This window comes from Pelobates fuscus, chromosome 5 (assembly GCF_036172605.1).
Source record: "Pelobates fuscus isolate aPelFus1 chromosome 5, aPelFus1.pri, whole genome shotgun sequence".
NCBI lineage: Eukaryota > Metazoa > Chordata > Amphibia > Anura > Pelobatidae > Pelobates > Pelobates fuscus.
Genome location: NC_086321.1, coordinates 290964304 through 290988655, shown reverse-complemented (window position 1 = coordinate 290988655; position 24352 = coordinate 290964304). Strand labels below are relative to the sequence as shown.

At 40.7% G+C, this 24352-nt stretch overlaps 1 protein-coding gene across 1 annotated transcript; it reads left to right on the top strand.

The window, feature by feature from the left end:
* The first annotated feature begins 314 nt into the window (after positions 1-314).
* Positions 315-14500, top strand: SLC35E1 (solute carrier family 35 member E1). The gene is made up of 6 exons (XM_063457318.1): positions 315-776; positions 3510-3580; positions 7056-7193; positions 8532-8657; positions 10763-11008; positions 12761-14500. Exons 1-6 carry the CDS (start codon positions 422-424, stop codon positions 12986-12988), a joined length of 1164 nt encoding a protein of 387 aa, XP_063313388.1. The 5' UTR covers positions 315-421; the 3' UTR covers positions 12989-14500.
* The last annotated feature ends 9852 nt before the right edge of the window (positions 14501-24352 follow it).

The following is a 24352-nucleotide window of genomic DNA, read 5'->3' as shown; positions in this document are numbered from 1 at the left end:
TTTATTTCTAATCTGTAAAATCCCTATTTTTGTTTATTCTAAAACGGACACTACAGCACTGCGAATCAAAGTGGATAAAGTGCAAAAAAAAAAACAAAACACAAAAATAAAAAGTTAACACAGATGGATATTAATCTACCTTTTGACATGCCAGATACACTTTACATATAACAAGTACAAGCTGTGTAAATAGTCTTCCCTGCCTATTCTATCAATGAGTCCATCCACAGACACTTTGCAGCACTGAAGCTCAGCGGAAGTGACGTTCCAGCTAATGGAGTAATTCCAGCGGAAGTTACGTGATTGTGAAAATGCTCTATCCCCCTCCCATTCTCTTGACGTCCCCACTTCCACGTCTCTGTTGTGAGTATCCCGGTGCGGAGAGCGGCTTCCCCCTGTGGGAGCAGGAGAGACGGGGGACATGGCGGCGGTGACCGTTCCTGGGGGCGGGGGAGCAGTGCCTGCTGTCGGTGTCAGGGAGGGGGCCCGGGTGGCCATGCTGTGCATGCTGTGGTATTCTGTGAGCTCCGGGGGGAACGTGGTGAACAAAATCATCCTGAACAGCTTCCCGTACCCGGTCACCGTCTCCCTCTTCCACATCCTGGCCATCTGCTGCTTCCTGCCCCCGCTGCTCCGGGCCTGGGGGGTCCCGCACACCCAGCTGCCAGCCAGGTATTACCGCTGGTACATCATCCCGCTGGCCTTCGGCAAGTACTTTGCCTCCGTGTCTGCGCATTTCAGCATCTGGAAAGTGCCCGTGTCCTACGCACATACCGGTGAGTATAGCGGACACTGCACCCGGGGGTGGGCTGCTGGCATGGGATAATACGGGATACCTGGGGGGTGGGCTGCTGACATTGGATAATATGGGATACCTGGGGGGTGGGCTGCTGGCATGGGATACCTGGAGGGGTGGGCTGCTGGCATGGGATACCTGGAGGGGTGGGCTGCTGGCATGGGATACCTGGAGGGGTGGGTTGCTGGCATGGGATACCTGGAGGGGTGGGCTGCTGGCATGGGATACCTGGAGGGGTGGGCTGCTGGCATGGGATACCTGGAGGGGTGGGCTGCTGGCATGGGATACCTGGAGGGGTGGGCTGCTGGCATGGGATACCTGGAGGGGTGGGCTGCTGGCATGGGATACCTGGAGGGGTGGGCTGCTGGCATGGGATACCTGGAGGGGTGGGCTGCTGGCATGGGATACCTGGAGGGGTGGGCTGCTGGCATGGGATACCTGGAGGGGTGGGCTGCTGGCATGGGATACCTGGAGGGGTGGGCTGCTGGCATGGGATACCTGGAGGGGTGGGCTGCTGGCATGGGATACCTGGAGGGGTGGGCTGCTGGCATGGGATACCTGGAGGGGTGGGCTGCTGGCATGGGATACCTGGAGGGGTGGGCTGCTGGCATTGGATACCTGGAGGGTGGGCTGCTGGCATTGGATAATATGGGATACCTGGAGGGGTGGGCTGCTGGCATTGGATAATATGGGATACCTGGAGGGGTGGACTGCTGACATTGGATAATATGGGATACCTGGGGGGTGGGTTGCTGGCATGGTGTACCTGGAGGGGTGGGCTGCTGACATGGGATACGGGATACCTGGGGGGTGGGCTGCTGACATGGGATACGGGATACCTGGGGGGTGGGCTGCTGACATGGGATACGGGATACCTGGGGGGTGGGCTGCTGACATGGGATACGGGATACCTGGGGGGTGGGCTGCTGACATGGGATACGGGATACCTGGGGGGTGGGCTGCTGACATGGGATACCTGGGAAGTGGGCTGCTGGCATGGGGCACGGGATGCATGATGGGCCAGCTAGGGATGTGCCTTATGTAGGCATCAGCTTATTCTGGCATGAATGTATTGTAGGACAGGTGGTGGTATCTGGGTGCTGGGGCTGTTTCTGGTCTTAGTTCAGGGGAGCTGATCCTGGTGGGCCGTGGAGCTGCTAGATTTTGATCTATGAGTGCTTGCAGGGGCCTCTATCTCTAGATTAGAAGAGCATATAATCCCTAATGGCATAAAAGATTTAGAGTCATGTTTGAAGCTGGGAAAAGAATATAGAATGTTTGCATTTTCAGATAAAATATTGAAATCATCTCTTCTGAAATCAGCATGTCTGAGTTTCAGTTGATGTGGTTAAATGCTAAGGATACCTGCATAGAGTGAAAGGAAACCCAGTTTAAAAATCTATGATCTGATAACATTTTTGGTTTGGAGAAAGGTTTGACACCGTGTCATATAGTTGAATGGTTCGAGTCTGGGGCCTTGTGGTTTTGCATTGATCATTTTCTGTAGCCACTGGACATAATCTTGCTTCCCATACAAAAAGGCTAAATAAGCAGAAGTGTATCAATTACTGTCAGTTCTAAATTGATATTTTTATTTTTTATTTTTTTTTTAAAAGAGTGGAGTAAGGCATTCATTGGAACTCCAATGCTATTTTGTGTTGGCATGAGAACAATTAACCTTTTTATGCACAGTTGATTGGTCCTGCTTAAGAAGAGTTAACTTTATTTTAATTTTTTTTACGTTTGACTTTGATGGCCTAGTGATGGTTATACATGATAAACAAATGGTCATTGACATTAGAGGTTTATAGGATGAGTTTTTAAGAGGACTCAGAGGTTTATTATTTTTTATAAAGCACCAACAAATTCCACAGTGTTGTACTGGTGAACTAACAGGCAGGTATTTGCAACAAGATGAGTTGAACACACAGGAAGAGAGGGTGTTGAGAGCTCTGCTGAAATTCATTTACGGTACATTCTAGAGATTGACATTTAAAGGAAAGTTTGTCAGATGATCATGTGTCTGTTTGCTTGGCATATGTTCAGCTCTACCATATTTGGCACAAATGTCCAACTTCTTAGTTAATTATGTTAACAAACATGATTAACTAATTTGCACAACTTTTTACCCCAGCAAGTAACTTGTCAATCATCCAACAACATTTGCATGCTTGACATAAGTTACTTGCTGGGGTAAAAACAAAACCATGTCATGTGTAGAAAAGTGTTCCTATTATATAAGCTTTATTTTGCTACAAAACCTACTCAAGAGCTCAGACACTTTTTTTAAATTTTTTTTTTTTATTTTATTTACCATTCAACTGGTTGATCCTTGTGTGTTCAAAATTCTTTCTCATTTCTACGTAATAGTAGTTAATATTCCTGTAGGGCCAATCATTCTTACTCTATTTTATATGCACACCTTAATTGGTATGCTTATCCACTCTGCTGATTTTGAGCAGGTGAATCAGTACAGCAGTATTTTTTTATTTATTTAATATGTTTTGCTCCTTGTTTAGAATAAGAAGCCCGTTTCCTAAAGTTTAAGTCTGATGTCAAATAAAGGCGTTTTTTCTATGGGCAAAGTAATCGTTGGGAATGGAGGGGAAAGTGCTAATGACGGTTTCCCAGTAGCACTGAGCTGAATGGGTTGGGTTTGTCATTTGGGCTTCTTGTGTATACTTTGTGACGCACTTATGTTTTTACATTCCAGTTAAGGCTACAATGCCAATATGGGTGGTGCTGCTGTCACGGATAATAATGAAAGAGAAACAGACCACCAAGGTAAGAAGAAACCTGGGGAGACAAATGTACATGTTTATTGCTATATATATGTTCACATGTTCTTTATGCTACAATTGTTTATTTTTTGTTTAGCTGCTCTCTATACCGCATAATTATAGTGCAAAAAAAAAACAGAATTTAAAAAATTCTGCAAATTTCTTATTTAGTACAAAAATCATCTGATATATTGCATTGACATAAGTATTAATACTGTTTGTTAGGACAATTGAAATTACTAAGCTCAGATGAATCCCATTTCTGTCGTGTTCATCTTTTAGAAATATCTTCACTTAGGCTGGAGTCCACCTGTGACAAATTCACTTAGTTGGACATGATTTTGAAAACCACACACCTGTGTATATAATGTCTCTCACAGCTTTTTTTTTTTACATTTATTAATATTTTATTTTTCATTTTAGATAAAAAATTACATACATATCCATTTAACACGCTTACAAAGAGAAAAATAAAAAGAAGCAAGTTTGATGTACTATCAAAAGTTAATTATTATACATACAGTATATACATACACTTCCCTCTTTACTTTCCCTTTTCACTCATTTTTCCATCCTTTCTAGTTACATAATCCGCAAAAGAAAAAAAAAAAAAAAAAAAAAAAACCAAAGAAATACATTCAAAAGACTCTACATACACTTCCTCTTGTGGTTACTACCTTGCCTTAGTGAGATTGACATTTAGGGGGGAGGGGGGGGTTAATTTTGAGTGTTAAAGTATCCATTCCAAGGGGCCCAGATCTCGTTGTAATTCTCTTTGGAAACTTTATTTGTTACTATGCCAGCTTCCATCCTACCTTGATAGTCCACTTGTATGCAAATATCATGCCAATCTAACGGACCCATAGTTCTCCAATTTCTCTCACAGCTTTTAATGCATATCAGAGCACAAACCAAGCCATGAGGTCAAGTAAACTGTCTACAGGGCTCAGAACAGGATTGTGTTGGGGTACATATATGGGGAAGGCTAGAAAAAAGTCATACCTTGTTAAAGGTCCCCAAGAGCACAGTGGCCTTCATATTCATGTTAAATGGAAGAAGTTTTGAATAGCTTGGATGCTTCCTACAGCTGGCCACTAGGCAAAACTGAGCAACAGAGGTGACCAAGCACACTATGATCATTTTGGGAGGGATCCAGAGATCATGTGTGGGGTTGGGACAACTATTACTGCATCACTCCACTGATTTAGACTTTAAGGCAGGGTAGCCAGACCAAAAACCTCTCTACACTAGAATACACATGGAAGCCTGCTCTCAGACTATGAGAAATTACATTCTTTGGTCTGAGGAAACAAAGATTGGACTGTTTGGCCTCAGTTCAAAGCATCATGTCTGAAGGAAACCAGGCACTGCTCTTAACCTGTGCAATACCATCCTAGCGATGAAGCATGGTGGTGGTACTATCATGCTTGGTGGGTCTTTTTACAGAGACAGGGATTGGGAGTCTCGTCACTGTTGAGGGAAAACTGAATACAGCTAAATCCTTTTATGTAAATCTTGTCCAGAGCACTCAGGAACTCAGACTGGGCCTACGGTTCACCTTCCAACAGGACAATGGCCTTAAGCTCATAGCCAAGATAAACAAAAAAATTACTTTTAAGGAAAAACTGCAGTTGAGTGGCCCAGCCAGAGCCTGGACTTGAACCTAATCAAATATCTCTGGAGAAACCTTACAATTGCTGACGGTCTTCATCCAATTAGATGTATTGCAAAGATGAATGGCAGAAACATCCCAAATCCAGGTCTGCAAATCTTGTTGCATAATACCCAAAAATATTTAAAGGACCACTATAGGCACCCAGACCACTTCAGCTCAATTAAGTGGTCTGGGTGCTAGGTCCATCTAGTGTTAACTCTGCAGCTGTAAACATAGCAGTTTCAGAGAAACTGTGAAAATCAGTAAGAAGATGCTGGACGTCCATAGGAAAGCATAGAGTAATGCTTTCCAATGGACTGTTTGCACGCACGGCTGATGTCGGCAGAGAGAGAAGAGTTCCCCAGCGCTGAAGAAAGGTAAGTTTAACCCCTTCAGCCCAGCGGGAGTGGGACCCTGAGGGGGGGCGGCCGGACCTAAAGATCCTATAGTGCCAGGAAAACTAGTTTGTTTTCCTGGCACTATAGTGGTCCTTTAAGACTGTATTCTCTGCTACAGGGCTTGTCACCAGTGGGGTACCACAGGGATCTGTATTTCGACCCATTCTCTTTAATATTTTTATTAGTGATATTGCAGAAGGTCTTGATGGTAAGGTATGTCTTTTTGCTGATGATACTAAGATATGTAACAGGGTTGATGTTCCAGGAGGGATAAGCCAAATGGCAAATGATTTAGGTAAACTAGAAAAATGGTCAGAGTTGTGGCAACTGACATTTAATGTGGATAAGTGCATTATAATGCATCTTGGACGTAAAAACCCAAGGGCAGAGTACAGAATATTTGATAGAGTCCTAACCTCAACATCTGATGAAAGGGATTTAGGGGTGATTATTTCTGATGACTTAAAGGTAGGCAGACAATGTAATAGAGCAGCAGGAAATGCTAGCAGAATGCTTGGTTGTATAGGGAGAGGTATTCGCAGTAGAAAGAGGGAAGTGCTCATGCCATTGTACAGAACACTGGTGAGACCTCACTTGGAGTATTGTACGCAGTACTGGAGACCGTATCTTCAGAAGGATATTGATACCTTAGAGAGAGTTCAGAGAAGGGCTACAAAACTGGTTCATGGATTGAAGAGGTTAAAGGATCTTAACATGTATAGCTAGGAGGAAAGACTAGACAGGGGGGATATGATAGAAACATTTAAATACATAAAGGGAATCAACACAGTAAAGGAGGAGACTATATTTAAAAGAAGAAAAACTACCACAACAAGAGGACATAGTCTTAAATTAGAGGGACAAAGGTTTAAAAATATCAGGAAGTATTACTTTACTGAGAGGGTAGTAGATGCATGGAATAGCCTTCCAGCTGAAGTGGCAGAGGTTAACACCGGAAAGGAGTTTAAGCATGCGTGGGATAAGCATAAGGCTATCCTAACTATAAGATAAGGCCAGGGACTAATGAAAGTATTTAGAAAATTGGGCAGACTAGATGGGCAGAATGGTTCTTATCTGCCATCACATTCTATGTTTCAACCAAGTACTGAAGTACAAGTATGAATACTTATGACAATGTGATTTTTCAGGCAATTTAAACAAATATAAAATAATGAAGGGGTCTAAATACTGTCTGAATTCACTGTATTTATCTGTGTAGGTTCTTTATATTACAATACTGGAAATTAGATTGAATAAGGGATGAAAATGTCCAATATGCCCTTTAAACTGGGGAATAGGCTTGATGATTTGAGTGCACAGCATGTAGACACTATTTTGATGTGTTCCTTACCTATTTGACAAAGAAAGGCTTAAACTAGGACATAATGCCTGTTGTATATTTTTATGATCATCCCTCCTTTCTACAGGTGTACCTATCCCTCATTCCCATTATTGGAGGAGTCCTGCTGGCCACTGTTACTGAGATCTCCTTTGACGTATGGGGGCTCATCAGTGCATTAGCTGCTACACTCTGCTTCTCTCTACAGAATATCTTCTCAAAAAAGGTTAGAGCATGATGTCACAGGCCATATAGGGAATTTATCTGCATTTAGGAACGCTGATTAATATATTCAGAGCAGTAATTTCAGACACCCATAAACCTATACATTTATATCTGTAAACTTTTTTTTTTTTTTTTTTTTTTTTTAATACAAGCAGAAATAAATTAAAACGCAGATATATGCTGGTGAAATAAACAGCAAAGGTGGCTCCTATAGAAATTAGGCGTTTAAAAAAAATCTAGAACAAAATAAATGTTACCTCAAAGTACTAGAGTAGTAAGCGTTTGAACGCAGGGTTTGTATATTAAAATCGATGGTACTTGCTTATTGCTTCATTATTTTATTTTTTTAACACTTTCCCCAAATTTGTCTTTGTACAAAATCCCCATTATGTCAGAACTGTTTCTGATTAAGCATAGATTTCCCTATCCCTATGTTGGATTTCCTTATAATAGAAGCAAACTCTGTACCCTTTGAGTTAGGGAAGGTTACGTGTGTTCACTTACCTGAGTAGCTTTATCAAAGCTTTGCCAAGGTGAGGTGTGCAGCGAAGTATAAAACGCATGCTTTGCCTGCAGGGACTGATGGTAGTATCTTCCTGCCATATTTAACGCACATGTGCTCTGGTATTTTCTTCTCATCATGCACGTATGTTTGCCAGACACTTTTCATAAACCCACAAATCTGATATTGTGAAATTAAACTCATATTGCCTTAATACTGCTTTCTTTTTTGTTTATGTTAAAAAAATAATAATAATTTGGAGGTGGGGGTGTGCAACACATAAACGCTTTTAGTTAGCTTTCAGGTTGTGTAGTTAAATTTGTTACCTAAACTGAGTAATTAAAAACCAATTCTACAGTGTTATTTACTAATGTTTGAATAGTCTGGAAAGCAAAGTGAATAGCAAATTATAGACCAAAGTAGCCAAACTGGAAACAGCTGACCTGGGTAGATTTTTCTGATTTGATTATTTTGGAATGTGATATTCCATTTGAATTCCCAGTACTGCACACTTTAGTGAATAACTGTGATATGTGTCTAGTTAGTACTCAAGGCATAATATTTTAAATGCAAAACCATATTTTGAGATTATGAGCAAGCACCCTAAAGTACTTCGTTTTACAATATTACTAGGTCATTATTTGTCTGGTATTTTATATGGTTTTGAATTGCAGAGATGAATTCCAAGGTTTTGATTTGAAGGGTTGCTGTTACGTATACCTATAGTTGTCAACACCGATGCATGATCGCTAATAACTTGTAAATTGTTCCATCACATAGAGTGGATTCTGTTTAAGTGCTCCAGTCTATAGCATGCTTCTTGTTTCCACTGTTCAGGTATTGCGGGATTCTCGAATACACCACTTGCGATTACTAAACCTCCTAGGCTGTCATGCAGTCTTTTTCATGATCCCGACATGGGTGCTGCTGGATCTTTCATCCTTCTTGGTGGAGAGTGACTTGGTAAGAAGGTTTTGTAGACTGAGCCTAGAAATGGCTTCTTTCATGGTCAAAAATCTTCCTCACATTCTGGTTTCACAGGAATCCTGTACACAGAAAAATGAAATAAGGCAGGAATGGGCTTGCTAAGAGAATGGAAAAAAATGTCCCTTGGTATGCTCTACTTTCAATAATTTGGCTGTTGGCTTATTTTGTAGCCTTCAGTGACCCTTGCTGACACTTCAGACATGTCTGTTCAGACGAAGTTGCTCTAAGCACTGTAACAACTTATGCTTCTTGCAAAGGTTATGGTGTATTGCATACCCCTGTCACTGCCCCAGTGTGGTCTAACGACAATATGTCAAAGCTGCACAGCTTTAAAGGGATAGTATAGTCACCATAACCACTAAAGGCTAATGTCTATATCCTGTCTCTGCATGCTTTTTAATGTAAACAATGACCTTTCAGAGGAAAGGCAGTTTACATTACTGCCTAGTAACACCTTTAGTGGCAGTCACTCATATGGCCACTAGAGGTGCTTTTTGGGTGGAGACACTGAGTGCTACCCAAGGAGATGTATTGATTCAATGCATTTCTACGAGGAGATGCTGATTTGTACAGTGTGGCGATTTGCTGTGCATGTGCAACAGCCTCCCAATGCTTTTTTATTGGAAATGTTGATAATCCCATCAAGGAGACCCAACTGGGTACGGCCAGCTACGACAAGACTTGCATGGCGCTGTAATAAAGGCGAGTAAAATTACTCTTACTAACAGGGGGCCCGTCACCTAAAATGGTTTTACTGCTATTGTCAGGAATACACCTTTAAAAGTTGGTACTTCCTATTAATGCACTATGTATGATTTGCATTAACACAATTGGAGGTCACTACCCTCGGTTTGCCCTGCTGACAAATCAAAAATACTTTGCATTTCTCACTAAAGTTCTGCAAGTGTTTTTAAGTGCAGCATTCTGGGTTTTTTAAAGGATTACTCCAAGCACTATGACCACTTCAGTGATTTGAAGTGGTTATGACTTCTGGAGTCTGTATGTGCTGTGTCGCTGTGAAAAGCTGCATTTACTGAGTTTAACCCTTATTCTGTTGGAGGTATAACTCCACCTCCGGTAGTGTTATTGGGGTGTCATTAGCCAGCCCGGAACAAGATTATTGGGCTGCCTAATGATAATTCTGTGCATATTTCTATGCACAGAATGGCATTCGTTGGCTGAGAGCGATCAGCTGACGCTATTGGCCGGTGCAGGCTCCTCTGCAAAAGTCTGTTAGCCGTGCTTCAGGGCAGACCCAGAGCCCGCGATACCCTGGTGGACAGGAAAACCATTGCTAAAAGGTTTCACAGTGCAAGGGGAAAAGGCCAGGGTACTCTTGGCATCATCATCACTACAGTGGGCTGTAGTTTTATGATTAGAGTGACCATTTGACTAGGGCTAATGTAATTTCAGTTTGTCTAAAGACTATTTCCTATTTTGACTTAATAATGATTTACTGATGATTGTTCTTTATTCAGGGTTTGTAGGAAGTACATCTTTACTAATTAAAGGGACACTTCATGGAACATAAAAATGTGCTGTGTGTGTGTGTGCATATATTTTGAACTGGAAATATCATATGTTGACTTGAAGTGTAGTTTAATAGATACATCTTGAGTATACCCGTCATACCCCATAAACTAAAAACAAAGTGAGGTCCTTTATAAGCTGTGCAATACCTGCCACTTCCTGCTGCAGGTATATGTTTCAGAATTCCACGAGGACTGCGGGCACTTGGGGGACCCAAATACGTTGCTAAGTAATCTAGGATGAAAAAAGCCAAGTTCAACTTTTCTATCAAACTACAGCAAGTTTCAGTGCTTAGATTGCCATTTGGTGTTTGACTTTTCATTAGTGCAGGGAGTTTGAGAAGATTAACCCCATTTTATACTAATAATACCCTTTGTCATTTATTACTGGTTACATAGCTGAAAAGAGACTTGCATCCATCAAGTTGAGCCTTTCTCACATATGTTTTTGCTGTTAATCCAAAAATGCATGTTCAGCTTTGGCTTTATTGTGTCTGCGTGCCTTCACCATTTTCCTCATTCTTTACCTTGTTTTTCCCTCTTCTATTCTAGAGCTCCGTATCTCACTGGTCCTGGACACTGTTCCTCCTCATTATCAGTGGTACTTGTAACTTTACCCAAAACCTTATTGCCTTCAGTATCCTGAATCTCATCAGTCCACTTAGTTACTCTGTAGCCAATGCCACCAAGAGAATCATGGTCATTACAGTCTCACTCCTTATGTTGCGCAACCCAGTGACCGGTACCAATGTTCTAGGAATGTTAACTGCAATCCTTGGAGTCTTCTTGTACAATAAGGTTAGTATGTCATTACATGAACAGTTACATTGCTGGAGTTCACGTCAAATTAAAGGGAGGATGTTCCTTTCACTCGTTTTTAAAGAAATTAAATGACGGTAGGTTCCCAAGGGGGGTGATTTTAGAGATCTAAAGAATCCAAAGCGAGCAAGTGACCACATATTTCTTTGATGAGGTATGAAACAATCCTGGTTTGCATTGTATGAATATTGTTTTTGACCATTGCTCGGCACTAGGAGATTTCTTGTACATGCATAAGGGTGGAGTGGTGTGTTGCAGTAACACGGTCTTGAGTAATAAGTACCTTGGACCCATTTATGTCATCAGTGTCTGCACAAACAATATTCCAGATTATATAAATTGGAGAGCACCACCATTATAAGTGGACCATATAGTCAGGAATCGCAGAAAACTTCCAAAACAGGTTAGGTTGATCTGAATGCAAATTTGGTTCCTATCACTTGATTTGTTGAATGTAAATGGCATAGGATATATTTATGTGTACAAAAATTCTAGTCTTCGAAACAAGCACACAAAAGGCTCATGGGATAAAACCATGTTCACACTTCTGCTGTACTGCTGCTAGCATTTAAATTCTATATTAGACATTTCCTGTGCAATGGTTGTTTACGCAGTATACTCTAGTTTACATACACAGAGCACAACACAGGATTCAAGTAGCCCAGAGTTCCAATGTGTTTTCTGCATGCAATTGGTACAGTGGCTGTGACTACTCTGTCTGTTTATACGGATTCCTGGGAAATGTAGATGTGTGCATTAGTTTGATTTGATGCGTGCCTGTATACATATCGTTATCTGTGTAACCGAGAAACTGGGGTTTTAGTTTTCTGTATGTGTACACATGTCTGAGTATTTTGATCTGTGTACCATTGTATAAAGGTAACTGTAAGTGTGTGTGTGTGTGTGTGGTGCTGAGATGTGCCATGTTACATCCTTCAGCCCTAAACTGCTTTTTATTAAAAGACAGACCTGGCACCTAAAGCAAAAGTAGTGGTCTATGCAAGTCACAGCTATATAGTGCACTTTCATTGTATGTTTTGTGCAGTAACAGTATTGCTCTGCTTTTGTAGTAGCATGTTATTTTTAGGACCTTCTTTCTAAATGGTAACTGGTCTGACCTTGAAGTCCTGTCTTTTTCATTTATAATAAAGTACTCATGTGTTCTGTTTAGATCTACGGGAGATTACATTACAGCTTCTGGTATACATCACTATATTACTGTGTTCTATTAATATTAAGGAGATGTAATCGCATCCCCTGTGTATTTCTATATACGTGTGTGTATATGTAGATATGATTTAGTATACATATATTTATCCTGTACTAATAAAGCACAATTTACTTTGTTTGAAATGCCCCATTCTTTCTCTCACTGAAACTAAATTTTTCGAGGAAAGAAATCCTTGAGTGATTATCCAGTACTTCTGTGGAAGAATTGCTGATTCCGTTTAAAAAAAACCTGTGTAACCTGAACTATAGAATGAATGCTGTGAGTTTACTATGTAATTTAATGCAATTCATTTCTCACTCGTGACTGTTTTGCTCTGGAATTAAGTAGCAGTGTTCTATTAATTGTAGACTGTAGTAAGTCACACTATTGTGCATAACTTAAACGGAGCTTTCTTATTTATTTAGTTATACTTTACCTTTCTTCTGCAGTTCACTTCTTAAAATTCTCCTACCCGACACCTATTTATGAATGTTGCAATCTCTCATTGTTCTTTTCATTAGGCTAAGTATGATGCAAACCAGGAATCAAAGAAGCAGCTACTCCCACTTGTAGCAGATGATCTTCAGGGCATAGACAACCCTCGCGGACCTTCTGAAAAGATCCAGAATGGAATTACTTCCTTCTCTCCTGGCAGGGACTACCAGTATGGCCGGACCAGTGTGCTGACTGACCATTTCCAGTACAGCCGGCAGAGTCACCCTGGTGCACATAATCGTTATGATATTTAAGTTCTATCCTAAATTATTCCTTCCTGTCACCCCTGATCATTCATTCTAATTCTTAGAGATGCCTGCCCAGACAACAACCCTTAAGATCCTTGAAGAGGAATGCAAGGGAAATGTATTGAGTGAAAATGAGGCCTAGCAGACCATGTGTGACAGAATTAAAGGAGTAGTGACTCTTTGGCATGATGAAAATGGTCAAACATGCATTTCAAATTGACAGACTATATAGTACTCTTGTTTATAAGAGTTTTGAAATGTAAGAGGAGCCCCCTATTCCTGCAACTGCTATCTAGTTCCTTTCTCTACATTCTCCTTTACAAACAATACTGGAAGACTTTGAATTAAATTGCAACTTCTTCAAGCTCATCAAAACATAAGGAAAGCAAACTGGACTTTAGCCAAGGGATGGCATATGCTAATGGTTTTTCAATCCTGTTTTGGAGTATCACTGTACTGCTGTAGTGTTTTCTTCTAACCCTTTCCACCTAACTGCATCAAATGACTCCAATGCTGTATCAAGAGTACAAACAAACCAGCTTACTTGATGGCCTGATTTGCAGTCTGCGTGAAAATCCATTAGATGCGGCGCAAATTGCTTCAGTTGTCACGTGGACTCTTGAATGCAGGCCGTATAATTTCCACCCCTATCCCCCTTGCTGGTCAGGAGTATGTACATTTTCTCCCCTGATGGAGCAGCACAGATTACTGTAAAATGGAACCATCATCTTCTCAAAATGCCCAATGTATGTAAAGCAGTCACCTTCACTATAGTAGCATAATTTTATGCCTCCCCCTTATATTGATTCCTTTTTGACTGAAACTACTATGCCCTGGCAGCTGCAGAATGAGAACAAAGATGTGGGAGAGTCTGAGCTCAGGATTGAACATAGAATACATTATTTATGCGTTTGTTTTTGTTTCAAAAAAATCAAGAGTTTGTTTCAACATTCAAAGGTGACATGTCCAGTTTGATATTATATGCCATAGTTCTGGTGTGAATGCTTAAATGTGTTGTGTTTGCCATTACATGGATATTGTGTGTAGACTTATAACATTTTTATGCATTATTGGTATAATACGTTAAAATGCGCTTATGTCTTTCCCTTGGATCTGCTGCTTCTGCAGTGACCAGGAGATGGCTAAAACCGCAGCCAGTCCTTGTCATTGAACTTTGAACGGGAGCACTGCGCTTATTCCACAAACTGAGGTTTGAACCTAAATGAGGACCATAATCCCTGTTTTCTTACACACTGGGTTTATTCTCTTACCCAAAATATTATAAAATACCTTTTTATGAGGAGGTGGTCCAAACAGATGGAATTACTTTTTTTGACCACTCACTATTTTTAGTCATGGCAAATAACAATTATTCCAATTTATTCATGTTTAATCATGTCTATAGCTCCCTTTCTATTCTATTTTGCATATATTGTGTAAGAGGGCAGGGACTTTTAAACCCTGCAGAAAAATGTCACCTCTTATGCTGCTAGAGAACTTGTAAAGCCAAACAAAATTAATATTTTGATCCTTTAAATTAATCCACTGCAGTTCTTATAGTACCTTTTTGTAAAGGAGCTGATCTATGTAGATGAATAATTAATTGCAATGTTTTCTGAGCTCTACATTTTAGATGACTGTTAATTCTTCCCTCTCAAAAACACAGATATGAATTACAGTTTGTGTTTTTTAGTGAATATTGTATAAAATATTTAGTCAACAATAGCTGATTTGCAACAAAGTTCTCAAATTTCACTTTAATCACAGATTGGCAAAAGAAAAAATTCAATTTTATTTCAAGACAATTCCTTGTACAGTGAATCACATAAGCTTTTGCCTTTTTATTTTGCTACTAGGACAACAATATTGCAGCTGATTAGTGACCACACCTCTGAATATGGTCCAAAGAAAATACCATATGTATAAGCTTTTTAGGTTTGTGTGTATTTTTTTTTTTTTGGTGTTTTTTTTTTTTCCTTCTCATTTTTGTTTTTTAAGCATGTATGGTCTTTATGAAGCAATAGGATCCATCTAGACACCATAACCGCTACAACCCACTTTCCAAATGGTTTCACACTTTTAACCTTTGTACCTGGGTCCCTTTGGTGATCAGGCCTCCATTTCTGAAATATCTAAAATGGAAGCTGTTCATATTCATTAGCTGTGTCAATTCTGTCCTTGCTAAGGCAAAATGCTTTGGTTGGCTCTTTCAAACTAATTTGACTATAGAACCTTCTTAACACCAGTGGGACCCAAGTCCGTGCCAAACTATTTGACTGTTTACCGTGCGATGGTGCTAGCACCTGACTGGCACAATAACCAATATAGCAGGCTGTAGTGGCTATGATGCTTATACTGCCTCTAACTATAAAATGGCACTGAGAAGAATATGTGGAATAGCACCTTTTTAATCATGGTTACAGGTACACTCTAAGCTCATTCCTTCTTTTATTAATGTATTATAAAGATAGTGCATTATGCAAAAACAAAATGTTAAAATAAAACAAATACTCCTATATGAAGTCCCTGCTTTTTCTGCAAATCCCTAGTTCTTTCAACATGCCAGCTGAACTTAGTCACAGAAACTCATGACATGCACAGCAGTATATTTTGAAGCAAAAGGTGAAACTGTGTGGGTTGGGCAAAAATGGTGGGCAACCCCATCTTACAAAGACTAAAGATTAAAACAAAAACGCGCACAACTATCTTTAATCTAGCTTGCGCATTACACCAAACTATGGGTGCCTGAAGGGTACCTTTAAGATGGAAAAATATATATATTTTTTTTTTTTATGGGCCCAGATAACTCGCATATATAATAGTTAAGTAGTACAGTAGGAAATCCAATGAAGTAGCAAAAAGTCTACGTTTGTAGTATATTTAATATAGACTACACTATACACTACTAAAGGTTTTGAGAATGTAAAATTTTGTTTTTAATTAATACTTGTTAATACAATTTGGAAAACAACATTAGTAAACTTGAAAAAGTTATTACTGTAAAAATGTGAATTGCGTCAATACAATTTGGTTCAGAACGTGATTTGCTTTCATCAATGTATTTATTTGTGAGCAAAGCTATATGAAATGTCACATTTTGGTAAAGGGGAATTCTAAACCACAAAAACACTACATCTCCAAACCCCAGGCACAATCTCTTGGTTTAATATGGTTCTGTCACATTTGTCTGCGTCTTTGCATGTTTTGCATATTTCACAGTTTAAGAACAGTTTGATATAAACTCATGGTATTCGCAGTGCCAAAAGACCACTCCCATCTTGGCTGCATTTATAATGTAGAGTTGACACTTCCACATTATCAATGTCAATTTTGTCCAACAAGGGCAATATTGATTGGATGAGAGTGCTGGGCAGTTTAACTCAGTTTGGTGGGGTGCTCCCATGGTGCCAAGAAGACACACAGTTTATCACTTTTTTTTTTTTTTTTTTTTTATGGTCTGATATTAAACCAAAATCTGGGGTTAGATAACTTTAGGCAGCTTAAGAACTAAAACAATCTGTCGGTGTTTGGACTGCTTAGAAGGCCCCTATAATGATATGCACTTTTGAAATTAAATTAAAGTAAAGTAGTTATCCACAATGTATTGTGGTATGCCAACACATACATTAAAGAAAATTTAAGAGTTGGAGGGAAGGAGGGTGGGACCGCTTAGGCTGAATGTGTTCACTTGCTACAACTTTCTGCTTAGGGGATAATCTCAAAATGTTTCTTGACTAACCGTAAATTGGTGGTTTAGTGTTTGGATACCAAGAAAAGTGTGAACTAATGTGTATATTTGTCCTCTGTTAAAAGTACTTCTTGAGTTGGCTATTGATACAACTTAACTTGAGGGAAGAAGATTTAATTTGAGACGGTTGAGATGCATAGGAGAGCAATCTGTATAGTTTGTAGTGACCTTAGCTGGGTCCCAGGTAGAATTTGCCAAATGTCCAAGATTGATATTATATCCCTGAATAACTTGCTGCTTAGAGAATCAACTACTGGTTTTAGTTAAACTGTGCATTGCTGGAGACCTGTTACTCTTTTTATAAGTTCAGTTAATATAAAACTGTACATTCAGATTTTCTAGTAATATATGTGCAAGTCATGCAACTTTATTTTCCCTACTTAACCAGGAAGTATGTCCCTTACATTAGCATATCTCCCAAATGTCCTTATTTTGTGCGCCCTTTTTTTTTTTTTTTAAATTTATTTTATTGTTCGTGTGCCTGAGTGCGTAACACCGCTCCACAGCATTTAAGCTACAATAAATATGCTTAGAAAGCACTGTGTAAAAAGACACATTGTTCTTGTTCTAAATTACATTTTAGTTACATAAATTATGAGTAAGTCACCCAAGATTTCCCAGAACAGCCCAGCCTTTGATCAATTCCTTTTGGAATGTCGGGAGGTATGCAATAAGCTGTACATAAACTTCTACTAATCTGTAGAATTGCTGGCCTTAGACTGAATACAGCTGTGGCCACAGATTTTTCTCCATTTTTCCAACCTCTTCACTAAAACAATAGGCATATCCTACAACATTTACAAATATATCTGAACTTATCTCGGTGTTAACACATATAGAAATGTATATTGAAGCATTACTGTAAAGAAACCGAATAATCTACGATAATGACTATCTACCAATTAAAGAATACTAGTAATGTGCAGCTTAACCTGTTCTGGTCCATTGAGAATGGCTAGTAAGCCTAGACAGGTTCAAACTGCATGGGGGTTTGGTAACTAAACCATGAATTGTGGACAATAACAAAGATTGTGAACCAAATCTCCAGTTTTTCATCTTGGTTATTGTGGCCTAAAGTTTGCAATTCCCATGTCAATTCGTTGTTTAAGGAATTAAGCCTAATAGTAGGAGAATCTGGGATTACACTGACAGTACTGAGAGGAATCTGTCCTGAATCGGTTAACCTTTTGTATGCAATGCACAGGACTGAGACACATTATGGAGATAATCTAATTGCTATTGAGGTTTCTTAAACCACAGCTCTTGTGATTCCCAGCAAGCTTTTGCACCTTGCTAACCTATATTGGTGTGTGTCCTTTCCTAGCGTGAACGTGACGATTTTCCGATGGTTTACAAATACATTTAACTCAAACCATCCATTTATACTCTATGATGTTCAGTCACTTTTTAATTATTTTTATAGATCATTTAAACTGTATTATTTTGATTTTTAATTTTACTTATTAAAAGCAAGGCTTTCCTCATACATCACAGAGGAAAGGGAAAATGTGTACAAAATAAAACGTACTAGATGTTACAGTTCTTTAGCAGTTGTGGGATTCTATTTTAAGAACTATTCTGGCAATGCCACATGCATGATATCCTATACCCCTTTACATCCCTTCCTTTCTAGCCAGGCCTCCCCTTTTGCCCAGAAGTAAAACACTGGCTTTATATGTACAGTGAAGCTATTTATTGGAAGAGTGTATATAAAAATGAGTTACCATGTATGTATATATGATAAATAAGGTGTCATATAGAAAAGAAACTGAAGCCTTCTGTTTTAGTGTTTTCATACAGGATTTCAATCTTGTACTGTATAAAGTCATTATTTTTATTTTTTTTTTTAATTATGTTCATGCGGGATGGGGAATTTTTTTATGTACTGTGAAACTTGTCTCTGCTTGTGTTTGGGTTATGTCCTAAAGAAATTGGAACAATAAAATCAAAATGAAAAAAAAGTTGCTTGGTTTTTTTTTTGTTTTTGTTTTTTGCCTCAGAATGTGAATGTATGTTTGTTGGTCGGGGAAAAAGGTCGTAGAAGAGTGCAAAGTCGGTTGTGGTGTGCCGAAACAGACATTCGGGTAGGCCTGGGAGCTGTGGGTGGGATGAATCAGGCAGTAACGGCACATAGAAGAGGATAGTCTGAGACTTAATAGGCTAGGTAACCCCTCCCACAATACCAGGTTCCGTCTTAACAATTGTGTTCAAGGACAAAGGCAGAGGAAGAGTGCATAGTCGGTGGTGTGCTGAAACTGACATTCAGGTAGGCTTGTAAATAGAGGTTTTTATTTTCTATGGGTCATTCATATGGGCATAAATAAAAAAACAAAATGATATGTATATAGCGGTCTTATTATCAAGTCATCTGTGTCTAATACATGTAACCTTGCCCTAAATTTAGGCCAATTGATATTTAGTGGCTTTAGGGCAATTTATTTAACTTTGAGTATGTTTTATTGTAGTAAGAGGACATGAATGTTTTGTGGCTGGAAAAAGCACTTTGTAAGTTGCATAACTGAAAAGAGACTTGTGTCCATCAAGTTCAGCCTTCCTGGGGCGGAGCCTTGCCGTCAAGCTGAGTAGACGTGTGGATCCTGGGCGCCTGCAAAATAAGACTATTTCTTGGGTTTAAACCCTGGTTATCTAGAGTCTTAACCCACCAAAAGGCATAATCACCCTCGGGGGACATCAGAGCAACAGCCTGATACTTTACCGAAGTCTGATACCCATCGGAGATCGCTGCTGCAGCCTGTTGTATCTGAGCCGGGGAGAGGCGGCCAATCTTCCCGCTCATCAGCAACTGAAGAGTCCTGAATCGCTCCTACCCCCCTTGGACCGATGGGAGTTATCCCGGTCCCCACTGGAAGGCACAGATCTGCCTTCACAGCACCTACCTCTCACCTGAACCGGACCTAGCCACACTCTAAAGGCTTGGCGGGCTGAAAGATCTGAGCACAGCAGACTGCCTCAAAATGTCGAGGACGTCTTACCCTCGAGAGGAAAAGCATGTGCACAATGCAAAGTCTCCTCAATGCTACGTGGAGCAATTTCTTCAAAGGCTCGACGTGCACTTTCAGCGTTTCTGGGATACCCTGAAGAGCCGATAAGCAAGGTTGTCAACCCAGTCACGGGTGGATGTTCAGGGAGGTGAAAGCCGGAGAGCGTGGAGGACACCCTTGGGCATAGATGATACGCAACTACCCGAATTTCCCGCTACTGGCCTACCTGGGCTGTGGGTCACCAAGGCCTCGACCCAAAGACATTGCCCACACCAACTGAGGGCCCACTGCTGTGAACGGCAGTAAACCATCGGGACCCTCCCCCCCCCCCTTAGTTACTCCCACTCCAGGAGGGACTCCCATAAGGGTTACAGGGTCCGTGGACCGAATATGTCAGCCTTTATACATCGTTCCCAACGTGCCACCACCTACGACCGCTGCCCTGCGACACAGATCTCAGGCTCTAGCAGGGGTCGGGACCGGGGGAATACCTGTTGCATTCAGCTGCAACCTCCGAGCTGTGCCTAGTGAGGGAGTTTGGTGAAGTACCTATGAATAGGGGACAGTCTGACACCAAGTTGCCAAACACCTGACTCTCTAACGGAAGATATGAATCTAACAGTTAATATGAAAGTTTAACATTCCTTATGTTTACAGTGATATATTCTTGCTCTTAATTTATGTTTTGTCTTTTAGTCCTAACCAAGCAGTCCTATCCTACCTAATCGTTACCTCATGACCACTTCTAGTAAGGCATGATACTCTTGGTAACATGGTTCCAGTGGCCATTTTTTAAGCCAGTTGCTCACCCCCTATGCAAGTCTAATGTTTTGCAGCAAGCATTGCATTCATATAGCCTGCAGCATTTGTATACCTGTAGTCAGCGTGTTTAACTACACCTTACCTAGACTAGCAGGTTTACATAGCTAAGCAGCTCACATAAGTTCACTTTTTATTTAACAAACAATTGTGCATGTCATGCTTTCCCTCTTTGTCACTCCTCTGATAATTTCTCCTCGACATGTATGGCTTGCTAGCTTACTTAAACAAAAAGAGGAATTTAACTGTTGAAACCTTGCTTTTACTAAAACAAAAATGTTCCTGACTAGCAATGTCACAACAAGTATTGTATACTGAACGTCTATATCCCTTACCTGTTGTGGCGTACCAGGGCTGTTTGTTAATTTTGTGCACAAAAAAAAAAAAGTTCAGCCTTCCTCACATATGTTTTTGCTGCTCATCCAAAAGAAAGCAAAAAAAAAATAAAAAAGAGTCTGAAGAGCTTCCAATTTTGCAACAAACTAGGGAAAAATTCCTTCTTGACCCCAAAATGGCAGACCGATATCTCCTTGGATCAAGCCACTATTACTCAACTTAATTATATCCCTGTATGTTATGTTTTTGCAAGTAGTTATCCAATTTCTGTTTACACATCTGTATGTAGAAAATTTATGGAAGTGCACTCCACCCCTTGCCAAGGAATCCAGGGTGCTTCACTGGATATGTCCCAGTACCCAAATGGACCAAATATAATAGCAGAAATAGAAAAATGAATCCAGGCACTCCAAATGAATTCCAAGAAAAAGGCAATTTATTGGAACCAGCAGCTACAAAGCGACGTTTCAACCCCTAAGGGTCTTTATCAAGCTACTGAAGCACACACAAATGATGCAATATATAGGTGCATAACATATTAAATCCGTGAATACACGTGATACAATAATTGATTAATGACATCAAAATAAAACATCTAAATAAAGTACAATTGTCTCACCAATCATCTACTTCTAAATCAAGGATGTCAAGGAGCCTAGATGAGCACCGCCAATGAATTTACAATTTGTTAATCAATGAGCCCACATCTCTTTAATGGATTTATTATACACAAAAATAATCCAATATAAATTGATTGAATGAAGAAATTCCAATTTAATTAAAAGCCTTTTTAAGCCACAGGTGTGATGTAGAATTATTAAAAACCTGTATTAAACCTGTGTTGAATTTTTGCACTAACTCCATTTTAACCTCATTACATGACAGAATCCTCCATTTTAACTACATTACACAACAGAATTTCCTAACAAGCATTTAGTATAATGAATAGAGACTGTATTTTCTAGAAAGACATGACTAACAAACCGGAATTATTGAGCTCCTGTAACATGCAACAAAGTATAGCCAAGGCCATGAGAAAGCTGCCCAAATGAAATGTTCTATTCATAAAAAGGACCCTGAATCTGACCACGAGTCTGACATCACTAACTACCCAAAATGACGCCCAAGCCCCCCTTCCCACCGAGTAAGCCTCGTGCTGGGTAAGATGGCGCATGAGCCATCTGTCCACACCCGTGTCCAGAATAACGCCACCTCCCGGTGGGAGGACACCTAGCTAACCACTTAGTTCTTGAGCCAATTAATAATATTGATGGGTGGACATTGACATAACCACTTAACACGTAATCCAATTAATGATGTTTATTTACTGCTATCTTGATATTCAATGATGATGTAATTTTGCTCTTATAAGGGTCTGCGAGCCCGCTTTTAATCAGATGCCATTAAATTTTCTCGAAGTGCTTTTAACCTGAACTCCATGTGTCAGGGTGAACTTACTTCTGCGTATACGCAATTTAATCATCTCAGATTTGGACAGGAACAGATAGACATTTAAACATATTTGTTTATTTCTAAAATAATCTACATCAATTTGGCGCCCAGAACGTGGGGCACCGGGCTATGGCCTCCGGCCGGTGAGCCGTCCTAAGGAAGACGCTGTTGGACGGAGGAATCCGGGGGGAAGGAAAGGAGACTGATCACCTCCCTGTACACGGTAGAGACTACTGCAGAGCCTATCCGGTATGTTCCAGCCCCTTTGATTGACCCGTCCAAGTGTCTGTGACTGCTACCGGGAGGACATCAAAGACAGGTAATATCTTGCCCGGTGTCTTGTTGTTACCTGTCAGGATCGGGACAGGGATCCAACACGCAGAGTACAAACAGTAGCCAGATACGTATACCGGACCTTAGAATGGCCGGACTAACGTAAGTAGTACAGTATAGAATGGTCAAAGACAAGCCGAGGTCGAGGGTAACAGAAGACAGGTAAGCGAGAGACAAGCCGAATCAAGGGTAACAGAGATAAGCAGAGTAAGGTAAACAAGCCGGGTCAAAACCAAAAGGGATAATAGAATACACAAGCATTGAGTGACTAGAACCACGACAGGGCAATGAGCTAATGAACGAAGCTCTGTTAAATACCCTGTTCAGAGCAGTAACCATGCCTCCGAGGCGTCCTGATTGGTCCTGCAGCAATTGAGTGACAGGTCGTTCCGGAGGCGTGTCCTGATGACAACTTCCTGCCTAGATGCTGTAAAAGGCAGTCACTCCCTCGCGGCCGGCCTTGCATGACCGGATAGACCTTGGGGAAGGGAGCCATCAGGCCGTCTGGATGGAGGAACAGCTAAGTCTCTACCTATTTCGGAGGTAGAGACCGTACCCTGACAGTACCCCCCCTCTCAGATACGCCCACCGGGCGGAATACACCAGGGCGAGAAGGGAATCGAGAGTGAAACGCCCTGCGGAGACGGGGAGCATGCACCTCCTCCTGAGGTACCCAACTTCTCTCCTCAGGACCATAACCCTTCCAATCGACCAGATATTGCAGTTTCCCCCGGGAGATTCGAGAATCAACGATGGAATTGACCTCATACTCCTCCTGACCCTCCACCTGAACTGAGCGGGGAGGGGCGATCGTGGAGGAGAACCTGTTACATATTAATGGTTTTAGCAAGGAAACATGAAATGAATTAGGAATGCGTAAGGCATTAGGCAACGCTAAACGATACGCAACTGGGTTAATTTGAGACAGTACCCTGTAAGGTCCAATATATCGAGGAGCAAACTTCATGGACGGCACTTTTAACCGAATGTTTCTAGTACTTAACCATACTCTATCGCCTGGAACAAACACCGGTGCTGCCCTTCTACGTTTGTCAGCGTGTTTTTTAACCAGCGTAGAATTGTGCAGAAGGATTTGTCGAGTTTGATCCCACAACTCTCTTAAATTGGCAACATGAACATCCACCGACGGTATCCCTTGAGAAGAAGACTCCGAAGGAAGGATGGAAGGATGAAAGCCATAATTCAAGAAAAAAGGGCTAGAATGCGTAGAATCACAAATGAGATTGTTATGTGCAAACTCCGCCCAAGGAATCAAACCGACCCAATCGTCCTGGTGTTCTGAAACGAAACAACGTAAATATTGTTCAACTTTTTGGTTAGTGCGTTCAGCAGCTCCATTGGACTGAGGATGATAGGCAGAGGAGAAATTCAATTTGATGCCTAGTTGGGAGCAGAATGATCTCCAAAAACGGGAAACAAATTGGGAGCCTCTGTCAGAGACAATTTGGGAAGGTATCCCATGCAAACGGAAAATCTCCCTGGCGAATATCTCTGCTAATTCGGGCGAAGATGGGAGTTTAGGTAAGGGAATGAAGTGAGCCATTTTAGTAAATCTGTCTACCACAGTGAGGATGACAGTCTGCTTTTTAGAGATAGGCAAATCAACAATGAAGTCCATTGCCAGACAGGACCAAGGCTTTTCAGGAACCTCTAAAGGGT

Coding starts and splice junctions, on each gene's coding strand:
- SLC35E1 (XM_063457318.1), top strand. CDS start 422: ATGGCGGCGGTGACCGTTCCTGGGGGCGGGGGAGCAGTGCCTGCTGTC. Junction 777..3,509: donor CGTGTCCTACGCACATACCG/GTGAGTATAGCG, acceptor TTTACATTCCAG/TTAAGGCTACAATGCCAATA. Junction 8,658..10,762: donor TCTTGGTGGAGAGTGACTTG/GTAAGAAGGTTT, acceptor CTTCTATTCTAG/AGCTCCGTATCTCACTGGTC.